This window comes from Choloepus didactylus, chromosome 5 (genome assembly GCF_015220235.1).
Source record: "Choloepus didactylus isolate mChoDid1 chromosome 5, mChoDid1.pri, whole genome shotgun sequence".
Lineage (NCBI taxonomy): Eukaryota > Metazoa > Chordata > Mammalia > Pilosa > Megalonychidae > Choloepus > Choloepus didactylus.
Genome location: NC_051311.1, coordinates 127,567,664 through 127,588,211, shown reverse-complemented (window position 1 = coordinate 127,588,211; position 20,548 = coordinate 127,567,664). Strand labels below are relative to the sequence as shown.

General features: G+C 39.0%; 2 protein-coding genes across 13 annotated transcripts in view; one reads left to right on the top strand and one right to left on the bottom strand.

Annotated features, from left to right (window-relative positions):
• Positions 1 to 20,548, bottom strand: part of HDAC9 (histone deacetylase 9) — a 996,855-nt gene that overhangs the window by 910,963 nt on the left and 65,344 nt on the right. The window lies entirely within an intron of this gene.
• On the top strand, positions 2,747 to 3,646 carry LOC119534464 (DNA polymerase epsilon subunit 3). The gene has a single exon (XM_037836866.1). It carries the CDS (start codon positions 2,803 to 2,805, stop codon positions 3,244 to 3,246), a length of 444 nt encoding a protein of 147 aa, XP_037692794.1. The 5' UTR covers positions 2,747 to 2,802; the 3' UTR covers positions 3,247 to 3,646.

The following is a 20,548-nucleotide window of genomic DNA, read 5'->3' as shown; positions in this document are numbered from 1 at the left end:
ATACCTAGAAAACCCTGAGAAATTGATGATACAGCTACTAGAGCTAATAAACAAATTTAGCAAAGTAGCGGGATACAAGGTTAATGAACATAAGTCAGTAATGTTTCTATATGCTACAAATGAACAAACTGAAGAGACACTCAAGAAAAAGATACCATTTTCAATAGCAACTCAAAAAATCAAGTACCTAGGAATAAACTTAACCAAAGATGTAAAAGACCTATACAAAGAAAACTACATAACTCTACTAAAAGAAATAGAAGGGGACCTTAAAAGATGGAAAAATATTCCATGTTCATGGATAGGAAGACTAAATGTCATTAAGATGTCAATTCTACCCAAACTCATCTACAGATTCAATGCAATCCCAATCAAAATTCCAACAACCTACTTTGCAGACTTGGAAAAGCTAGTTATCAAATTTATTTGGAAAGGGAAGATGCCTCGAACTGCTAAAGACACTCTAAAAAAGAAAAACGAAGTGGGAGGACTTACACTCCCTGACTTTGAAGCTTATTATAAAGCCACAGTTGCCAAAACAGCATGGTACTGGCACAAAGACAGACATATAGATCAATGGAATCGAATTGAGAATTCAGAGATAGACCCTCAGATCTATGGCCGACTGATCTTTGATAAGGCCCCCAAAGTCACTGAACTGAGTCATAATGGTCTTTTCAACAAATGGGGCTGGGAGAGTTGGATATCCATATCCAAAAGAATGAAAGAGGACCCCTACCTCACCCCCTACACAAAAATTAACTCAAAATGGACCAAAGATCTCAATATAAAAGAAAGTACCATAAAACTCCTACAAGATAATGTAGGAAAACATCTTCAAGACCTTGTATTAGGCAGCCACTTCCTAGACTTTACACCCAAAGCACAAGCAACAAAAGAGAAAATAGATAAATGGGAACTCCTCAAGCTTAGAAGTTTCTGCACCTCAAAGGAATTTCTCAAAAAGGTAAAGAGGCAGCCAACTCAATGGGAAAAACTTTTTGGAAACCATGTATCTGACAAAAGACTGATATCTTGCATATATGAAGAAATCCTACAACTCAATGACAGTAGTACAGACAGCCCAATTATAAAATGGGCAAAAGATATGAAAAGACAGTTCTCTCAAGAGGAAATACAAATGGCCAAGAAACACATGACAAAATGTTCAGCTTCACTAGCTATTAGAGAGATGCAAATTAAGACCACAATGAGATACCATCTCACACCGATTAGAATGGCTCCCATTAAACAAACAGGAAACTACAAATGCTGGAGGGGATGTGGAGAAATTGGAACTCTTATTCATTGTTGGTGGGACTGTATAATGTTTCAGCCACTCTGGAAGTCAGTCTGGCAGTTCCTTAGAAAACTAGATATAGAGTTACCATTCGATCCAGCGATTGCACTTCTCGGTATATACCCGGAAGATCGGAAAGCAGTGACACGAACAGATATCTGCACGCCCATGTTCATAGCAGCATTATTCACAATTGCCAAGAGATGGAAACAACCCAAATGTCCTTCAACAGATGAGTGGATAAATAAAATGTGGTATATACACACGATGGAATACTACGCGGCAGTAAGAAGGAACGATCTCGTGAAACATATGACAACATGGATGAACCTTGAAGACATAATGCTGAGCGAAATAAGCCAGGCACAAAAAGAGAAATATTATATGCTACCACTAATGTGAACTTTGAAAAATGTAAAACAAATGGTTTATAATGTAGAATGTAGGGGAACTAGCAATAGAGAGCAATTAAGGAAGGGGGAACAATAATCCAAGAAGAACAGATAAGCTATTTAACGTTCTGGGGATGCCCAGGAATGACTATGGTCTGTTAATTTCTGATGGATATAGTAGGAACAAGTTCACAGAAATGTTGCTATATTATGTAACTTTCTTGGGGTAAAGTAGGAACATGTTGGAAGTTAAGCAGTTATCTTAGGTTAGTTGTCTTTTTCTTACTCCCTTGTTATGGTTTCTTTGAAATGTTCTTTTATTGTATGTTTGTTTTCTTTTTAACTTTTTTTTCATACAGTTGATTTAAAAAAGAAGGGAAAGTTAAAAAAAAAAAAAAAAAGAAAAACAAGGGAAAAAAAAAAAGATGTAGTGCCCCCTTGAGGAGCCTGTGGAGAATGCAGGGGTATTCGCCTACCCCACCTCCATGGTTGCTAACATGACCACAGACATAGGGGACTGGTGGTTTGATGGGTTGAGCCCTCTACCATAGGTTTTACCCTTGGGAAGACGGTTGCTGCAAAGGAGAGGCTAGGCCTCCCTATGGTTGTGCCTAAGAGCCTCCTCCCGAATGCCTCTTTGTTGCTCAGATGTGGCCCTCTCTCTCTGGCTAAGCCAACTTGAAAGGTGAAATCACTGCCCTCCCCCCTACGTGGGATCAGACACCGAGGGGAGTGAATCTCCCTGGCAACGTGGAATATGACTCCCGGGGAGGAATGTAGACCTGGCATCGTGGGACGGAGAACATCTTCTTGACCAAAAGGGGGATGTGAAAGGAAATGAAATAAGCTTCAGTGGCAGAGAGATTCCAAAAGGAGCCGAGAGGTCACTCTGGTGGGCACTCTTACGCACACTTTGTACAACCCTTTTTAGGTTCTAAAGAATTGGGGTAGCTGGTGGTGGATACCTGAAACTATCAAACTACAACCCAGAACCCATGAATCTTGAAGACAATTGTATAAAAATGTAGCTTATGAGAGAGACGTGGAAAGTCTGGACGCGGGTGCACTCTGAAGAGGTCTGAGGCGGAGGCGCGGGCCCCTGCGGCGGCCATGGCGGAGAGGCCTGAGGACCTAAATCTGCCCAACGCTGTCATCACCAGGATCATCAAGGAGGCGCTCCCGGAAGGTGTCAACATCTCCAAGGAGGCCCGGAGCGCTATCTCCCGCGCCGCCAGCGTCTTCGTACTGTACGCCACTTCGTGTGCCAACAATTTTGCTATGAAAGGGAAGCGCAAGACTCTGAACGCCAGTGATGTGCTCTCGGCCATGGAAGAGATGGAGTTCCAGCGGTTCATTACCCCCCTAAAAGAAGCCCTGGAAGCATACAGGCGGGAGCAGAAAGGGAAGAAGGAAGCTTCAGAGCAAAAGAAGAAGGACAGAGACAAAAAGACAGATTCAGAAGAGCAAGACAAGAGCAGGGATGAGGACAATGATGAAGATGAGGAAAGGCTGGAAGAAGAAGAACAGAATGAGGAGGAGGAGGTGGACAACTGAATGGGGTGGGGAGATGGAGGCACCTTGGAAGGTACCACGCTGAAAATGTGGTACATGTTTATGTGAAGCTTTTCCCTGGTGGGCAGAGTAGTCTTAGGCTGAAGTGCCTGAGAAAATGGAAATAAAACTGACCAAACAATACCAGGGCTTCCCAGACTCAGAGCATCTAAGTAGCCCTGTTTTGCTTAATCAGTCTGAAGGTTATGACTTTTTGACAAGAGATTCTGAACAGCTGATGGAATTAGCCAGTTTGATCTCCCTTGTTTAGTTATATATATGGTTAGGCAGTTTTTTATCCCCATTTTCCCCTCCAGAAACTAAGTAATAATAATAACTTCCATACTGTTTGCTGTGTTCCAAATCACAGAGGCAGTTGAGGCTCAGGAAAAATTTGGGCTTTGATCATGGTCAGCCTATGTTTGATTGTACAGTATTTGGCAATACCAGCTTATTAAGAATGATCAGAATGGTTTGGCTTTAGGAGACTAAAAAAGTGTGGGAGAAAAATGAAACTGGTTCTGTTGTTTCTTCACTTGACAGTAGCATTAGTTGAATCTCAATTTCTACAAACCCATTTGGCTTGGAGCCCTTCTGAATTGCCTATAGGCATTTGACCTGCTGGGGTGGCTGTACTCTGGACATAAATGCTTTCAAAGTAGCAGAATAGAGGATAATTAGTCAAGGAAGGGTGCCAATGTCTTCTTAGAAAAATACATGGCTCAGTCTAGGATGCACCTCCCTGCCTGCCACTGCACAACTTTAGGATTTATCTTCACCAGCTGGAAGGTATAAAATTCCAGCCTTTCTCTTCTTGTAGTCCATCTCCGACTTGTGACTATGGCTTTCATTCTTTAATTCATGACAAGTTCCAAACTTCATTTCTTCTAGGTACAACTTTCTCCCTCTGCTTCCCTCTTCCTGTCTGTCTCTTTGTCTGCCTCTCTGTTTCCTATTTCCACATTCTCTCAACCCTCCTTTTCTCACCTTTTCTGCCAATCTAGGAACTTTGATAACCTGCTTAATATCCAAAAGTGCAGGTTCCTCTGATTCCTTAGTTCTAATCTCGTGTCTTTTAAAAATGATTTTGTAAAACCCCTATGAACCTTAAGGAAACTCTGATGGTGCTCAGGAATCTAATTCCCCCCAATCATCCCTTTTTAACTACTTCTAAAGTATCTCTGTTGGTCTTCTTTAGCCTTTTTCTCTTTCCTTTCAGTGCCCCAAGCACTTTTTTGTTTGTCTCTGAGTTGAACGCTTGGAGTTTGACGGGTAGTGACGTGTAGGTTGGCATTGTTCTTGTTAAATGAATACAGTGAAAAGTTTCTTGATGAGTGAAGAATCTTGAAAAAATTTATAATGCATTGTATAAATAAAATAACCTTCTTGTTAAAAGTGAAAAAAAAAAAATGTAGCTTATGAGGGGTGACAATGGGATTGGCAAAGCCATAAGGACCACACTCCACTTTGTCTAGTTTATGGATGGATGAGTAGAAAAATAGGGGAAGGAAACAAACAAACAAACAGACAAAGGTACCCAGTGTTCTTTTTTACTTCAGTTGCTCTTTTTCACTTTAATTATTATTCTTGTTATTTTTGTGTGTGTGCTAATGAAGGTGTCAGGGATTGATTTAGGTGATGAATGTACAACTATGTAATGGTACTGTAAACAATCGAAAGTACAATTTGTTTTGTATGACTGCGTGGTATGTGAATATATCTCAATAAAATGAAGATAAAAAAAAATGTCTTAATGTAGTCAGGTGTGTTATAAGGGCTAACAACTAGTAGAGCTCCATCTCAAGATTTCTTTGAGGCATCTTTTAACCCCAGAAATGGTAAGAATTATTATTAGCATTTGCTTTGAAATGCAAATATGCCACAATGCAGACTGTTTATTCATTGAATAATAGACATGGGAGCAGTGAATGAAAGAGGAGGGAAAAATCCCCCTGCCCTTGTGTAGCTTACATTTTGAATGAAGGAGCTGCCGAGGATAGAGTTTTGGAGGACTCCCAGCTAGTTTACTATAAATCTGACACAGCTTAAAATCTGTGGGATTCAAAGAGTGGAAATGATGGATCCCTGTGGTTCTGAATGTATCTGACAACTGCTTCTTAAGCTTTTGTGGAAGCTGCAGTTACAAGGGAAGATTTTAAGGGAAGTGGCCCCCTCTGCTTGGTACAATGTTTGCTGCTCTGGGCTTACTCCACAAACTTGGGGGCAGGGAGAGTTGGAGTCACAGGATGTGAACACAGAGCTATAGACTTTTGACCTGCCAAACCCTCTGGGAGAGAGGCTGACTGTGTTTCACTTTAAGGGAAGTGAAAATCTGCCGCCAGAGAAGGACGTGCCTGGGAGAGGGCAAGCTGGAAGGCTAGCAGGATTGGCTTGAAAAGAGCTGGCCCCAGAAAGCACAAAACTATATGGCTAGTTGCTCCTTCTACCCCAGGCAGTGAAATAGAGAATTAACAAAGTTCTGACTAATTCCCTTTGCAGGAAAAAGGAGCGACAACAAAGTTCTATGTGCTGATGCTGACAGAACAGATGTCTCTGTTTTAAGTTGTGTGGCATAAGGCTGCAATACATTTAAACTTCAAACACATTTTTTCAACAGGGAGAAGAACCTCAGGGATAAGAACAAGAACTTCCCAGAGGAGATACAGAAAGATCCCAGAGGATTACTGTGCTCTGATTATTTTGGAAACACCGTTTTTAAAAAACATTTTTATGGTGGCAGCATATATATAACCTAAAAGCTCCCATTTTAACCATTTCAACTATACAATTCAGATGTGTTAATTACATTCACAATGTTATGCTACCATCATACCATTCATTACTCAAACTCTTCCAACTCCCCAAACAGAAACTCTGTACCAATTAAGCATTCCCCATTCTCTACCCCACCCCTGTCCCTGGTAACCTGTATTCTAGTTTCTAACTTTTCGAATTTGCGTACTCTATTTCATATAAGTGAGATCATACAATATTTGTCCTTTTATGTCTGGTTTACTTCATTCAACATGATGTCTCTTCAAGGAGCATCCGTGTTGGAACACGTATCAGTATTTCACTCTTTTTCACGGCTGAATAACATTTCATTGTATGCGTACACCACATTTTTTTTATCCATTCATCTACTGATAGACTCTTGGGTGGCTTCCACCTCTCAGCTATTGTGAATAGTGCTGGTATGAACATTGCTGTGTAAATATCTGTGAGTACCTGTATTCAATTATTTGGGGTATGTACCTAGAAGTGAGCACCTTATATTTTTAAGGAACCAAATTAAGACATTTCTAATCCCTTCCATTTCCCCTCAAATGTGTTTATAGGGGATGGGAAAACAGGCTCTTGGAAGTCTAGCTGGATTTTCTCTAAGAGATGGAAGAATAACTCACCTATATAGACAGAGGGAGCAGGGATTCTTCAGATTAGACTTTTCACTCATTGAAGATTTATGGAGGAACCCAGAGACAATAAGGACTAGGGTTAATTCCGTAAAGTAAGAACCCAAGGATTCATATGGAGAATCATGACTCAATGCACTAATGGGGTGTTCTAGACCCTAACCACTGTTCTCAGCCTGTATTCCAAACTCCAGTTACACTAAGATATTTAAAGTCTATAAAGCAAATATTTCAATAAATAATATCTTACAGCAGGACCAAGATGGTGGTTATTTCAACTTGGCACTTGGTAATAATAAACTAATACAAGTAATTATGATGGAGAGTTTATACGGAAATGGAAAGTGGTGAAAATGCCATCGTGAAAATAAGCTCCAATCCCACCCCATGACACCCCAACCCCTGCTCTGAGAGCCCTAGAGATATTCCCTCAGAATATACAGATGAGCACCAAATGCCCCAGCAGTTTTAAATTTCATGGGATGGGTTAGCTTGTCTTAATATTTACAAAAGTACCCTGGAGTCATGAAAATTTGTTCCATTTATTCAGAGATGTTAGTCCTCCCCTGGACTTAATATTCCTTTCTCAATATCAAAGTTTTAAAGTATTTACTGTGCAAAATTTCCTACTCAACCAGCAGCTCAGGAAGCAGAGCCCTGCCTGTAGGCTCTGTTGGGTTTTTAGACTCCAGTGCACCTGGAATCAAAGGCAGGATTTTCAGATAATTTTAAACCCCTTGCGAGGGTGCCATGAAATGTAAGTTTTTTAATTTATCACCAGACATGGGGAAAAAAATCTTTTTCAAATAGATAATTTTCCTGCAGTCCTAACAGTGCTTTTTAAGAAACCATAATCACCTTGCTCAGATGTACTGAAACTAGCAAGGGAACAATGCAGTTTACTTTTGAAAGGACTCTGCAAAATACTCATTATGGAACAATAGAAGCTGTGCTTCAGCAGGGCCCTCAGTTCAATTTTAAAATGCTTGAAGACCAGTGTGGCTTGCTTGCTAATCAGGGCACACAACTCACCAGCTGAAGGAGCTTGTTTTCATAGTGTGTGCTTTATTCTAAAGCAAAACATTGCTCATTGAGAATTTTAGCTTTGTGAAGGGACAGGAAGTCAAACTCTCTTGAAGCCACTTGATTAAAAAAAAAATTGAATTCCCCATTGAAAATTTGGGTACCCGACAAATTAAATGATGCACAAACAGAACCGCTCAATGTTCTTTGTTTTTAATTTGATATGTTATTACTAAAGAATCTTAAAGAAAGAAAAACAGGATTATATATTCAATGATATAAGCACGTGGGTTAAAATCCTTGATATTAGAAAGAAGAAAAATTAGTTTTTCAAAATTCTACGTACCAAGCAATAACTTATAAAGGAATTCTAAATTATTATAATTATTAATGGATATGGTTTTTTCCCCAACTAAATAAAAGGGAAATCTTGAAGAATCAATTGCCTAAACATAATTATGAATGATTTCCCTACATAATACAAAGTGTTAATGTGGTTGTCTAATTTCATTTAAATGAATTAAAATAATAGGAGATGGGATGATTTCCGAATTTGTTCAAAAGTGATGTAGAATTTTTTTTAGATTCTGGAGAAGATGGTATATTTAATTTTACACACACTCATACACACACAATGCGAAAAGCCTGTAAAAGAACATGTATACTGATATTTTAATTTTAAAAATATACAACAAAATTCCTGATGTTTAGCCTCTTCGTTACACCAATTCTATGTTCACCTGACAGGACAGAAGTGATATCCCTACTGCCAAGCATACCCAAGCAGGGGACTATCTTGCTGATAATGATTTTCCCTGGTTGTCTGGAGATTTCACTTTGGCATGATAGTACTTTTACCCCAGCAATGGTGCCGTGGCTTTAAAAAGAAGGCTTGTATCTTGCCATTGCCTTTTTTCATAGACCGAAGTTGGCCGAGGGCTTAGCCCTCTCTATAGTATCATGTAGAATTCATAAGTATGTAAAACCTGCCACTTTACTTCTCTGTGACTCTCAGAAAAGAATCACAAACATACTATGTGTATATTATAAATAAAGCATATGTTCCATAATTGTTTGGTGCTGGGGGTAAAATAAAACATCATAAAAAATCCAGATTATAATGTTATGAAGATATCTAATAAAATTAAGTATTTAATACCCCAAGCACACTTTCCACTCTATAAACAAATACATTATTTAAAAAATTTTTTCAAATACTTCTAATAACCAAGTTTAAAAATGGAAGATAACTAGGACTGCTAGTAAACAGATATAGAATTTAATGTTTATTTGCAGGAACTATACCATGTCATGTGCTGGAAATCAGTATTCTGGAGTGCCAGTGAAGTGTAATGAATAGAATCAGAAACTGTAAATTGAGAGAGTCCTGGATTTGCATCCCAGCCATGCCCCTGATTAGGTGGGTACTGCAGGTGAACACTGAACCTCAGTTTCCTAAAATGTGAGAGACGTCCCTGGGATCTCTCTTGAGATGCCACTTGGGATTCTCAATGAAATAGGCTGAGCTCCTAATTCTTTGACTGGTGCAAGTCCAAAGTAATCCTACCTCTTTTGCTACCAATTCCTGGAGAGGTTACACCCTGTCACCCCTCTGCTTCTTGGGCTCTCTCCAGGGCTGTGTCCACTTGGGCCAAGAATCCAACTCCTTCTACGGTTTGCACAACAAAAAACCAGTATGGTTTGCACAACAAAAAAACAATAAACTCTACTGAAAGCTTCCCACCATCTTGCTCTTTGGCTCCCTTATTTCTCCCCCTCTCATCTTTATTCCACACTCACTCCATCCCAGATAACCTGGGAACTACAAACCCTTCTTACTCTACTATTAAATCCGTTCTTATCTCTGAAATAAAAAAGGGTCCTTGAAAGAATAGACGGAAAGGGAGGCACAGGTAGGAAGGGGGGTCGAGGTCTTCCCAGGGCCTCATCAAGAAATTGGGCAGACAAATACATTTATCTTACTAAGAGGAATTTTCTATTCTTTTTTTTCAGACTGATAGCAAGACATTTTCTCTACATTTCAAAAACTTTTTATCTTGAAATACTTTCAAATTTTCAGGACAGTTACAAAAATAATATAAATCCTATACACTGAACTCCAAAATACCCCTATCCCCCAGATACCCAGATGCACCAATTTTAACAATTTGCCACATTTGCCATATCATTCTAACTATTCTAGGTATCTATCATATCATTCTATCAACCCATCAATCAGTTTAACCATCTGTCTGTGTATCTACCTGTCTGTCTATTTATCAATCCATTTTCTGAACACCTCAGTGAAGGTTGTATACATCATGTTTCTTGAACATGTAATACTGCCATGTACTTTTCCTAAGAACAAGGATATTCACTCATGAGAACACCTTAAGTAAAGTTATCAAGTTCAACATTTAACATTGATATAAAGCTTACAGTCTGTTCCACTTTTTCTCTTATGTCCCAGTAATGTCCTTTGAGCCTTCTCTCCTCCCTTGTTAGACCCCATTCAGGATCATGTATTACCTTTCTTTTTTTTTTAATTGTGAGAACACATATACAACATAAAATTTCCCACCTAAACCACCATTCAGTGGGATTAATTACATTCACTATGTCATGATATCCTTACCACTTTCCCATTATCAAAACTTTCCCATCTTCCCAAACAGAAACCCTACACCCATTTGCATTAACTGCCCATTCCCCCCTGTCCTTGGCAACCTGAACTCTAATATCTGTCTCTATGAGCTTGCGTATTTTCCAAAATTTTCTCTTTTTTTAGGCAAAAATACGACTCTTATTTAGAGATTAGGTATGATTAAGAAGATGTGTATGGGTGCCAAGTTGACAAAGGATGGACTGTGATGGTTAAGTTAATGTGTCAACTTGGCTAGGTTATGGTGCCCAGTTTTTTGTCAAGTGAGCTCTGACATGATTGTTACTGTGAGGATATTCCACGGAATTAAATCATTAGTCAGCTGATTGCATCTATGGCTGATTACATCAACAATCAATAAAGGAGACTGCCTTCAGCAATGAGAGAAGTCTCATCCAATCATTTGAAGGCCTTAAAGGGAGAACTGATGATTTCAGCAGCCAGAAAGAATTTCCATCTCTGCCACTGCCAGTGAGCTTCTTTTTTGGAATTCACTGAAACCTTCACAGGAGTTCCCAGCTTCTGGAACTGTCCTACAGAATTCAAACCTGCCAATCCCCAAAGTCTAAGAGCCAATGCCTATAATTCTGTTTCCCTGGAGATCCCTGACTAATACACAAGAGTTTCTTTGAGTTGAGAAATTTTCCCTTCTTCTAAATTGTCTATAAACAGGAACTACCTTCATTTTTGTTTTCAGATGACTTACTTAGTATTATGTGTCTCAAGGCAGCAGGACACTGGAGCATCAATTTGAGTCCATGCTGAACACATCAAATCAAGGCAACCATGGTTTATGAAGAAGTCCACTTCTCACAGTTGTATCTTTTCTGAAATGCCAGTTCTGGGCACAAGACCCCAGGTGACTGGCTATAAGACCTTCCTTTCCCTTCCCTACTAGGAAATGAACATCACTTTGAAAAAGTTCTGCAATTGGTTCATCAGTAGACAATGACATGGATGCTTCTCAAATATTCTAAGATTATACACCCTTTTCAGCAATCCCATTAGAACTAGGCTTTAATTTTTTAAAAAGACTATTTGATTAGATAGAAACTTTTTCTATAAACTTTTTGAACAAAAATAGATTAAATATTTTTAATCTGTGCTTTAAACATTACTTGGACTTAAAAAAATATGTCAAATTTTGAGGGAAGTAAACATGTTACAGAAAGACCACTCTGGTCCCCACCCCAAGGGTCTGCATGGAGGTGGGGAACAGGGCTCATAGAACAGCATCTGCAGGTGGCAAGTGTAGAAACTCATACTCGAAGGGTCCTTTTCTTCCTAGACCTTTTGAGGTTTCTTGGGATTCCTGAGATTCTGTGAAACTGGATCTCTGGGGCCTGGCCTTTGGAGGTTCTCGCAACACATTCCCTTGACACAGTGTCCTCAGAAATGCCCTGCTTTAGAGCTGATCCCACTTTCTCAGCTTGGCTCTCACCATCTGTGCAAATGAAGAGACTTCTGTTCTCAGCCACATTCACATCTAGTATCCATGATGCTTCCCCTTGCTCCAGACAATATGATTACGTTTCCATAATTCTCCACCATCACATCCTTGTAGAGATTCCTCTCAGAAGGGTCCAAACAATGCCACACCCCTTGAGGGAAGTGCACAGCCACATCCTCGAAGGTCCCCTAATCCTGAAAGCCAACTGCTGAGGCTGCAGCTGCCGTGACCAGACCTCCCGGCTCCCTCTGCAGAGGAGAGTGGATACCATGGGGCCACACCCGGCAGAGGCTTTTTGGCTATCTCTTGACACAAGGCTGGTTGTGGCTCTTTGTGCAGCTCAAGTACATGGAGCCTCCCCTCTTTCCAATAGACTGATCACATCAGGTTTAAAGACTGGAAATCATCAGAGCCTAGGGGGGGCCTCAAGGCTCTCTCTGTCAACATAGGGCATCAGCTCTATCCAGGAGCATTCTCACCAAAAGAGGGCTGCCATGCTAATAGCAGCCATGGACAAATTTCAAGCCTTTTGTGGTTAGTAAGAAACTGCAGTTAAACCAACCAGTCTGACCGAACATGGGTCACAGGAAAGTCCTTACTCAGTGCAATGTTTCCATAATTCTCTAGCATCATGTCCCTGTAAAGATTCTTCTGAGAATGGTTCAGGCACTCCACTCTTATTATCTCTCCAACATGTTCTTTGTAGTTACCATTGGGCTTAAATTTAACACTCTAAATGCATAACAATCTTGTCTGCTTTGATACCAATTTAACTTCAATAGTATATATGCACTATGTTCCTATTCCTCTCCATCCCCCCATCTTCATGTAGTTCTTGTCACAAACTACATTTTTATACACTATGAGTCCAAGACCACTGACTTTTCATTATCATTTATACATCTGCCTTTTTGATCCTGTAGGAAGTAAAAAGTGGAGTTACAAATCAAAGACACAATAGTACCGGCATTTATATTTATCCTAGTTATTACCCTTACCAAGATCTTTATTTCTTCTATCTATTGTCTATTGTCCTTTCCTTTCAACCTTTGGAATTCTGCTTAGCATTTCTTATAGGGCTGGTCTAATGGTGACAAAATCCCTCAGCTTTTGTTTATCTGGGAATGTCTTAATCTTTCCTGCATTTTTGAAAGACAGTTTTGCTAGATACAGAATTATTGGGTGGCACTTTTTGCTTTCAGCACTTTAAATGTGTCATCCTACTGTCTTCTTGCCTCATTTGCTTCCAATGAGAAATCAGCACTTAATCCTTGAGGCTCCCTTTTTATCTTTCAACTCTCCCAGTCTGATTATACTATGTCATGGCATAGATCTATTTGGATTTATCCTATTTGGAGTTCATTGAGCATCTTGGATGTGTATATTAATGTCTTTCATTAAATTTGGAAAGTTTTCGGCTATTATTTCTTTGAATATTCTCTCTAGCCCTTTCTTTTTTGCCCTTTTGGGACTCCCACAATGCATATATTGGTAGACTTGATGGTGTCCCATAGGCTCCTCAGGGTCTGTTCACTTTTCTTCTTTCACTTGTCCTTCTGCTCCTCAGACGGGATGATTTCAATGGTCTTTGTCTTCACAACTACTCATCCTTTCTTCAATCAGCTCCAATCTGCTGTTGAACCCCTCTACGGAATTCTGAATTTCTGTTACCATGGTCTTCAGCTCTGTTTCATTCCTTTCCATAATTCCCATCTCTCTATTGATATTTTCTTTGTATTCCCTTTCATTTTCCTGATTTCCTTGAGCTTTTGTCCATGTTTTCCTTTAGCTCTTTGAGCATAATTAGGTTCATTTTTTTTTTTTTTTAAATCTGTGTCTGGTGTGTCCCATTTCTGGTCCACCTCATTGGTGGTTTCTCATGCTTTAATCTTATCCTTTGTTCCATAATTTCCTTTTTCTTTGTATTTCTGTAATCCTTTATTGAAACCTGGACATTCTGACATGTTGTTGTGCTATCACTGTACTTTAGACTCTGAGGCATCTATTCTGCTCTCCTCCAGGGCTTACACATACTAAGAGTTTAGGGAATAGCTCCAGGCCAAAGCATAGGGGCCTCCCTCATCCTTTCTGCTCATGGGTCTTGTGTTAGACATGGGCATGTGGCCCTAGGAAATCCCTTGTTTACAAGATTACAAACATCCCCTCTTCCTTAGGAAATAGTTTCAAAGGGTCCTAGACACTGCACTGTATATCCTACGGCCCCAATCTCTTGCCCCCAGTAGCCACTTGACTGCTCTCCCACAGTGTTCTGTAGGAGCGCTCAGGGACAGCAAGTATCTCAGGCCACTACCAGATATACTGGGCCAGACATACAGGCTCCCAGTATGTGCACACAGGTTACTCTGTTTCCTCTGTACCCAGGACTAGGAATCCACACTGGGAGCAGAGACCCACTCCATGCTGAGTTGTGAGGGGTGGGGGAAAGGCCAATTAGAGTGCCAAATGATCCTAAAGCTTCTGAGCCTTTTTCTTGATTTGGTGTCTCCCTATTACTGCAGTCCTTTAACTGTTTTCTGAAGTTTTGAGAAAAAATGTTTCTGCTAGTTCTTACTGGTGTTCAAAGCTTCTGTGTCACCTTGTTACATTTTAAATGGAGTTAATATTACCCACTGGGAAGGTAGTACTGAAAATAAAAAGAGAAAATAGATGTAAAATAATTTAGCACACTGTCTGGCACATATTAAGGACTCAATAAATATTACTGTTTTCATTATCTTTATTAAAATAACTATTATTGCTCTGGGGATTTAAATTAAATCTGTTCAGATATAAGCCATGAAGATATATGAAAAAATCTATAACGAATATTCTCAAACTGACTACAAAAATCATTGAGGTCAGAATCATAATTTGATTCAATGCTATATTCCAAAAGGATGTCATGCATAAAAACCAAATGCCAATGAATTCCATTCTGAAAGCAATTTTGCATAGGTTTATTTTTAGTGTCTTAAAATTGGCCTGATTGTCTTTTCCCTGGGTAAGGAGAATGCCCTTTGAAATCACTAATATGGCAAATAAAGAGAAAAAGTATTTTTGGATTCAGTCAAATATTATTAGGGATTGGCATGGAGATGAGGGTTAGAGCAAGAAACATAAATCTGATTCAGAATTAAACTTAGTGCTAAAGAATGAGCAATAATATTGCTCACTAATATTGATAACTTACAACTGATCCTCTTCTGTTTTCCTTTTATGCAGTCCTTGTGATTAATTTCTGCCTTTAAATATTCATAGGCAATTTCCACTGCTTCAAAAGGGCTGTGCATGAGAATCTCTGAACTATATTCAATCCATGAATTTTGACAATGACAGGTATAAGTACAGCTAATTGTAGAAATTAATAGTTCCACTGGTCTTGATAAAAATACATTCCATCAGAGTTATAAAGGAATTTATATAGCCACGAAAGGGCTCATTTCTTTTCCTCACAGTCCTTTAATAACATTTCTTAATTAATATATACTATGACATTAGTGAAAAATAATATGCTAGTAACAGTATTAGGAATAAAGCAGGTCTATTTTGTATAGCTCAGCCACAACAGAATTTAGTCTCTGAAATACCAAGCCTCTTGCTAGGGAGGCTTGAACTTTACAGCAGACCCACAGTGTGAACACAGAGAATACCATGGTGCCAAGGAGTCAGCAGACTTACAGGAAACTTCCACAAGGTTATTCACACAATGGTAGTAATGGACCAATTCCAGGAGGGAGAACATTATAATCAAAGTGAAGTTTTACTCTGTTGGCACTGACGGGGCACTTAGGCTTTAACACACACACAGACACACAAATATGTATATGTATATGTGTAAATGTATCTATATGTATATATAATATACACATGCAGATATAGATACATATATATATTTAAAAGAGTAACTTCAAGCAAGCAAACAACAAAGTAAAAGAGCATAATGCACTTATATTAAGTAATGCCATAGAAATGCTGTATACCTCCCATGGCAACTTTTAATAGTCAAATGGTTTGCCTCAAATGGAGTCTAATGGAGTAAACGCTCCATGAGAGCATTTACAGAAACATACTGTTTTCCCTTTTTTCTAGGATAACCATTTTTTTTTTCATTTGGTGCCTTTGGTTACCTGTGTTAAGTGCTATTTAAAATGCACAAAAAAACAATAAAAACTGAGCCCATTAAGTCATTAAAAAGGTTTTCACATACAGAGTTTACTAAGTGAAAACGTTCATTCTGTTGAATAACATTTTGTATTCTATAGCTGCAAAATTGAGCCCAGAGATGATAATTGGGAAAAACAGACATCACACTCTGCTAAAAATAAGCTGATGCCAAAGCTACCAGACTTAGCACCTAAATCTCCATAATGTGACAAGAAGTCAGGCTGTTTCTGGTTTCAAGTCATGGGTATTTGACAAGTCATCTCATATGTCATCTAGAATATCACCACTGCTTAACTAAAAGTTCAATTAATTTTTTTTCTTAAGAGGGTGATGAAGAATGAACAGCTCTAAATATATTAAGAGGTTCTGACATGTCCAAAGACTGTAATTGGTTTCTGTGATTAATCTTGATTTTTACTGACATACCATGGATAATTTTGGTGGAGTTTGTTCTGTTTGAACGAGAGTTCGTATCTCTGTGTTTCTGTGTTATTAATTCCCAATGCAAGTTGTGACAGAAGCTAAGGATGGTGAGTTAAGAGGGGAAGAAGTCTGAATCAAGGTTTGCTTTCCTTTACAATTGTTTCCATGTATCAATTGTTTCCATGGTGAGCAGTTTAATCTATATTGGAGACCAGTGGACCAAATTGGGCCAGGGTCCAAAGTTCATAGCCAGTTCATTTAATACTGAGAGCCATTTTAAAATAGTCATTAACCTTAGTGTACTATAAAAAAAATAAAGACAAATAAAAAATATAGTCATCTTATTCAGAGGAGGGGGAGCAAAGCAAATTGGGATTCTGATATACACAACATCATTTGAAAAAGCTTTTATTCATTGTCAGCCATGCACAACCCACCTCACTACAGACTAATTTAAGCCAAACTCTTCATTTTATGGAAGAGAAAACCAAGGCCTCACAGGTCCAAGGGACTCGGCCAAGGTCATTTGGTGATTCTATGCCATTTTCTGAGTATATTACTTGAAGAAACACATTGTCTTTTAAAATATTCATTTTCTCCACTCAGTTCAAAAGGTAATATTAAGTTTTTGATCCCACAAGGAATAGGTTAAAGCTTCAGTCACAACTTTTGAAAACATTCATATACAAGAAAATATTTTGCCTGTTGTTCCATATATGATTACAATCTTATGAGAATTTCCAGACACCATGAATGTAGTTATATTTTACTTCTATAGCTAGCAATTTGAAGACCATTGTGGATTCTGGAAGCTACTAATTGTCTGAAAAAAAGAGAAATAACGTCACTGGGACATGCTGGCACATTGAAGGCAAGAAAAAGCCCTTAATTGCTGTGACTTGGTAGCAAAGAGAGGGAAGCAAATGAACACGCAACAGAGAATTTTAAAAAAAGGCATGTGAAGGTGTTAGAGAACGGAACACACATTCAACTCTTATTTCTCTAAGTCTATAATTACCACCTGGCCCAAAGAACAAGCTGTGATTCCCCATAATCTATCTGTTGCCATTAGCTGAAATAGCTATTAAATGCTTGACATCAGCCTCTTCTTGGCCTAAAACAAAATCAGGGTGGAGGGAGCCTTAAATTTTTACTCCATTATCTATCATTCCAACCATAGCTTTTAAATTTCATTTTGCTCAGATTGTGGAGGCTAAAGATGAGCAAACACGGTAGCCTGCCTGGACGTGGTTTCTTGGAAGAGAAAATCTAAAGTACTTTTGTAGGCTTAGCCCCTTGCCTCCCTTCTCTTACTCCACTAGCTTACAATATCCAATTTTCCTTCTTTGAAGGGTAGCGGTGACAATGACCAAAGACGTGGCCCAGGAAAGATATTGACTTTTTCTTTCTGCCTTCAAAAGACACTTTCTACAAACCCTTATTTTAGAGAATGGTTGTGCCGATTTGGATGTGTTATGTCCCCCAAAATGCCATGTTCTTTGATACAGTCTTGTGGGTGCAGATGTATTAATGTTGATCAGGTTCAAACCTATTGATTGCTTCCATGGAGATGTGACTCAATCAACTGTGGGCAAGACCTTTGATTGGATAATTTCTATGGAGGCATTACCCCATCCATTCAGGGTATGTCTTAATTAAATCACTAGAGTACTTTAAAAAGAGCCACACAGGGGCAGAATTTTGCTTCAGCTGAGAGACACATTTTGAAGATGGCCATTGGAAGCTGACAGTGACATTTTGGAGAACGCCATTTTGAAACACAACCTGAGAGCAGTTAAGAGTGACGTTTTGGAGAGTTGCTGCAGCCTAGAGAGAAACATCCTGGGAGAAAGCCCCTTTGAAACCAGAACTCCGGAGCTGACGCCAGCCACGTGCCTTCCCGGCTAACAGAGGTTTTCCAGAAGCAACTGGCCATCCTCCAGTAAAGGTGTCCAATTGTTGATGCCTTACCCTGTAACTTTGTAACCAGATAAACCCCCTTTATAAAAGCTGATCCATTTCTGGTATTTTGCATAACAGCAGCAACAGCAAACCAGAACAATGGTTTAATAGTGTCTACTTTAAGTCCCATGACACCTGTGGTGGTTTGGAGCTTTATGTACCCCAGGAACAAAAACATGTTCTTAATCTTAGCCCATTCCTGTGGGTGTGAACCCCTTGTAAGTAAGAGCTTTTGATGAGGCTACTTCAGTTAAGGTGTGGCCCCCCTCAGAATGGGTCTTAATCCTATTACTGGAGTCCTTCATAAGCGGAGTGAAATTTAGACAGCTAAAGAAAACAGTCACAGAGAGAGCAGCCAGAAGCTGAATATCAACAGAACCCAGAAGAGAAGAGAGAGGCCAGGAGAGGCTGCTCACCTTGATGACACCTGGATTTGGACTTCTCTTAGCCTGAAAACCATGAGCCAGTAAATTCCCACTGTTTAAGCCAACCCAGCACATGGCATTTGCTTTAGCAACAAGGAAATTAAAACACCACCCCACAAGTGGTCTGTTGAAAAATAAATGTAGATTAAAACTTCCTAACTTATTCTCCTAGCTAGAAAGAAGCAATGTCCTAATTTCCCGGAAACCAAAGAATTCTGATTGGTGTCACTAAACTAGCTTTTCAATTATAAGATTCTGATTTTAAGCAGACTATGGATATCTAACCAGAAACCAAATAGTACTATTAGCCATCAAAGTCAATCAATATTTATTAAGTCTATACTAATAAGTAAATATTAATGAGTACTGAATTATCACTGTTCTATTTTTTAAGCAGAGTTCACCTTTAAATCTCTGGAATAGATTTTGCTAAGTATTTGTTCCTCAAATAAACCATCTAAAACTTCAAAAAACACAAGTTTTCTCTTACTTGGAGGGGCAGAGAAGCTTTGTACAAGGCATTAATCATATTACACAGTCTCATTTCAAATTCCTAACCCTTTTAGGTAAAAGAGATAAGATCTGAATAACAGGCAAAAGAAGACCAACTGGTGATCTGTAAACCAGTCACCAAATGGTGATTTCTAAACAAGAAGGGCAACTCTTTGTCAGTGAAAGTTTTACATTTTATTTCATAATCTGGAAATTTTTGAATTTGGAAGCTATTAATTGTTTGAAAAAAGAAGAAATAATGACTGGAACAAGTTGACACATCAAAGGCAAGCATTTTGGTTTGGTAAAGCAGCTGGACTGCAATATACCAGAATTAGGTTGGCTTTTACAATGGGGATGTATTAGCGTACATGTTTACAATTCTAAGGCAGTGAAAATGTCCAAATTAAGGCACCGGTTGGACGATACCTTCTCTGAAGACTGGTTACCAGTGAGCTCAGGCTCCTCTGTCAGATAGCAAGGCACATGATGACACCTGCTAGTCCTTTTCTCTCAGGTTTCACTGCTTTCAGCTTCTGGCTTCAGTGGCTTCCTGTTTTCTGTGGGTCCTCTCTTAGCTTCTCCAGGGCTTTTCTCTAAACTTCTCTGGGATTTTTTCTGTGAGTATCTCTTAATTTCATCTCTTTGTGTTTTATCCTCTTATAAAGGACTCCAGTAAGAGGGTTAAAGTCCAACTTGAATCAGGTGGGTCACATCCAATTGAAATAACCTAATCAAAAGTTCCCATCCACAATGAGTCTGCACCCACAGGAAGGGGTTAAGAGGACATGGCCTTTTCTGGGGGTGCATAACAGCGTCAAACCAGCACAGCAAGTAAAAGTACAAAATACAGTGATTTGGGAGCAGAGAGGAAAGCAAATGAACATGCAACAGAGAATTTTTTTAAATGAAGCACGACAAAAATAACACAAATTATCTGATGCCATTTATATGAAATGTCCAGAACAGGCAAATCTATAGAGACAGGAAGTAGATTAGTGATTTTCTAAAGCTGGTGGGCTGGGGGATTGAGGGATGACAGCTAAAGGGTATGGGATTTCTTTTTTGGGGTGACAAAAATGGTCTAAAATTGACTGTGGTGATGGTTGCACAACTCTGTGAATATATTCAAAACTACTGAATTGTACGATTTAAATGGGTGAATTGTATGGTATGTGAATTATATCTCAATAAAGCCATTACCAAAAAGAAAAACAAGAGGCGCGTGAGGGTGTTGGACAATTGGAACATCAAGAGAAGCAACTAGAAGGGAGTCATTTATTAAGGGAAT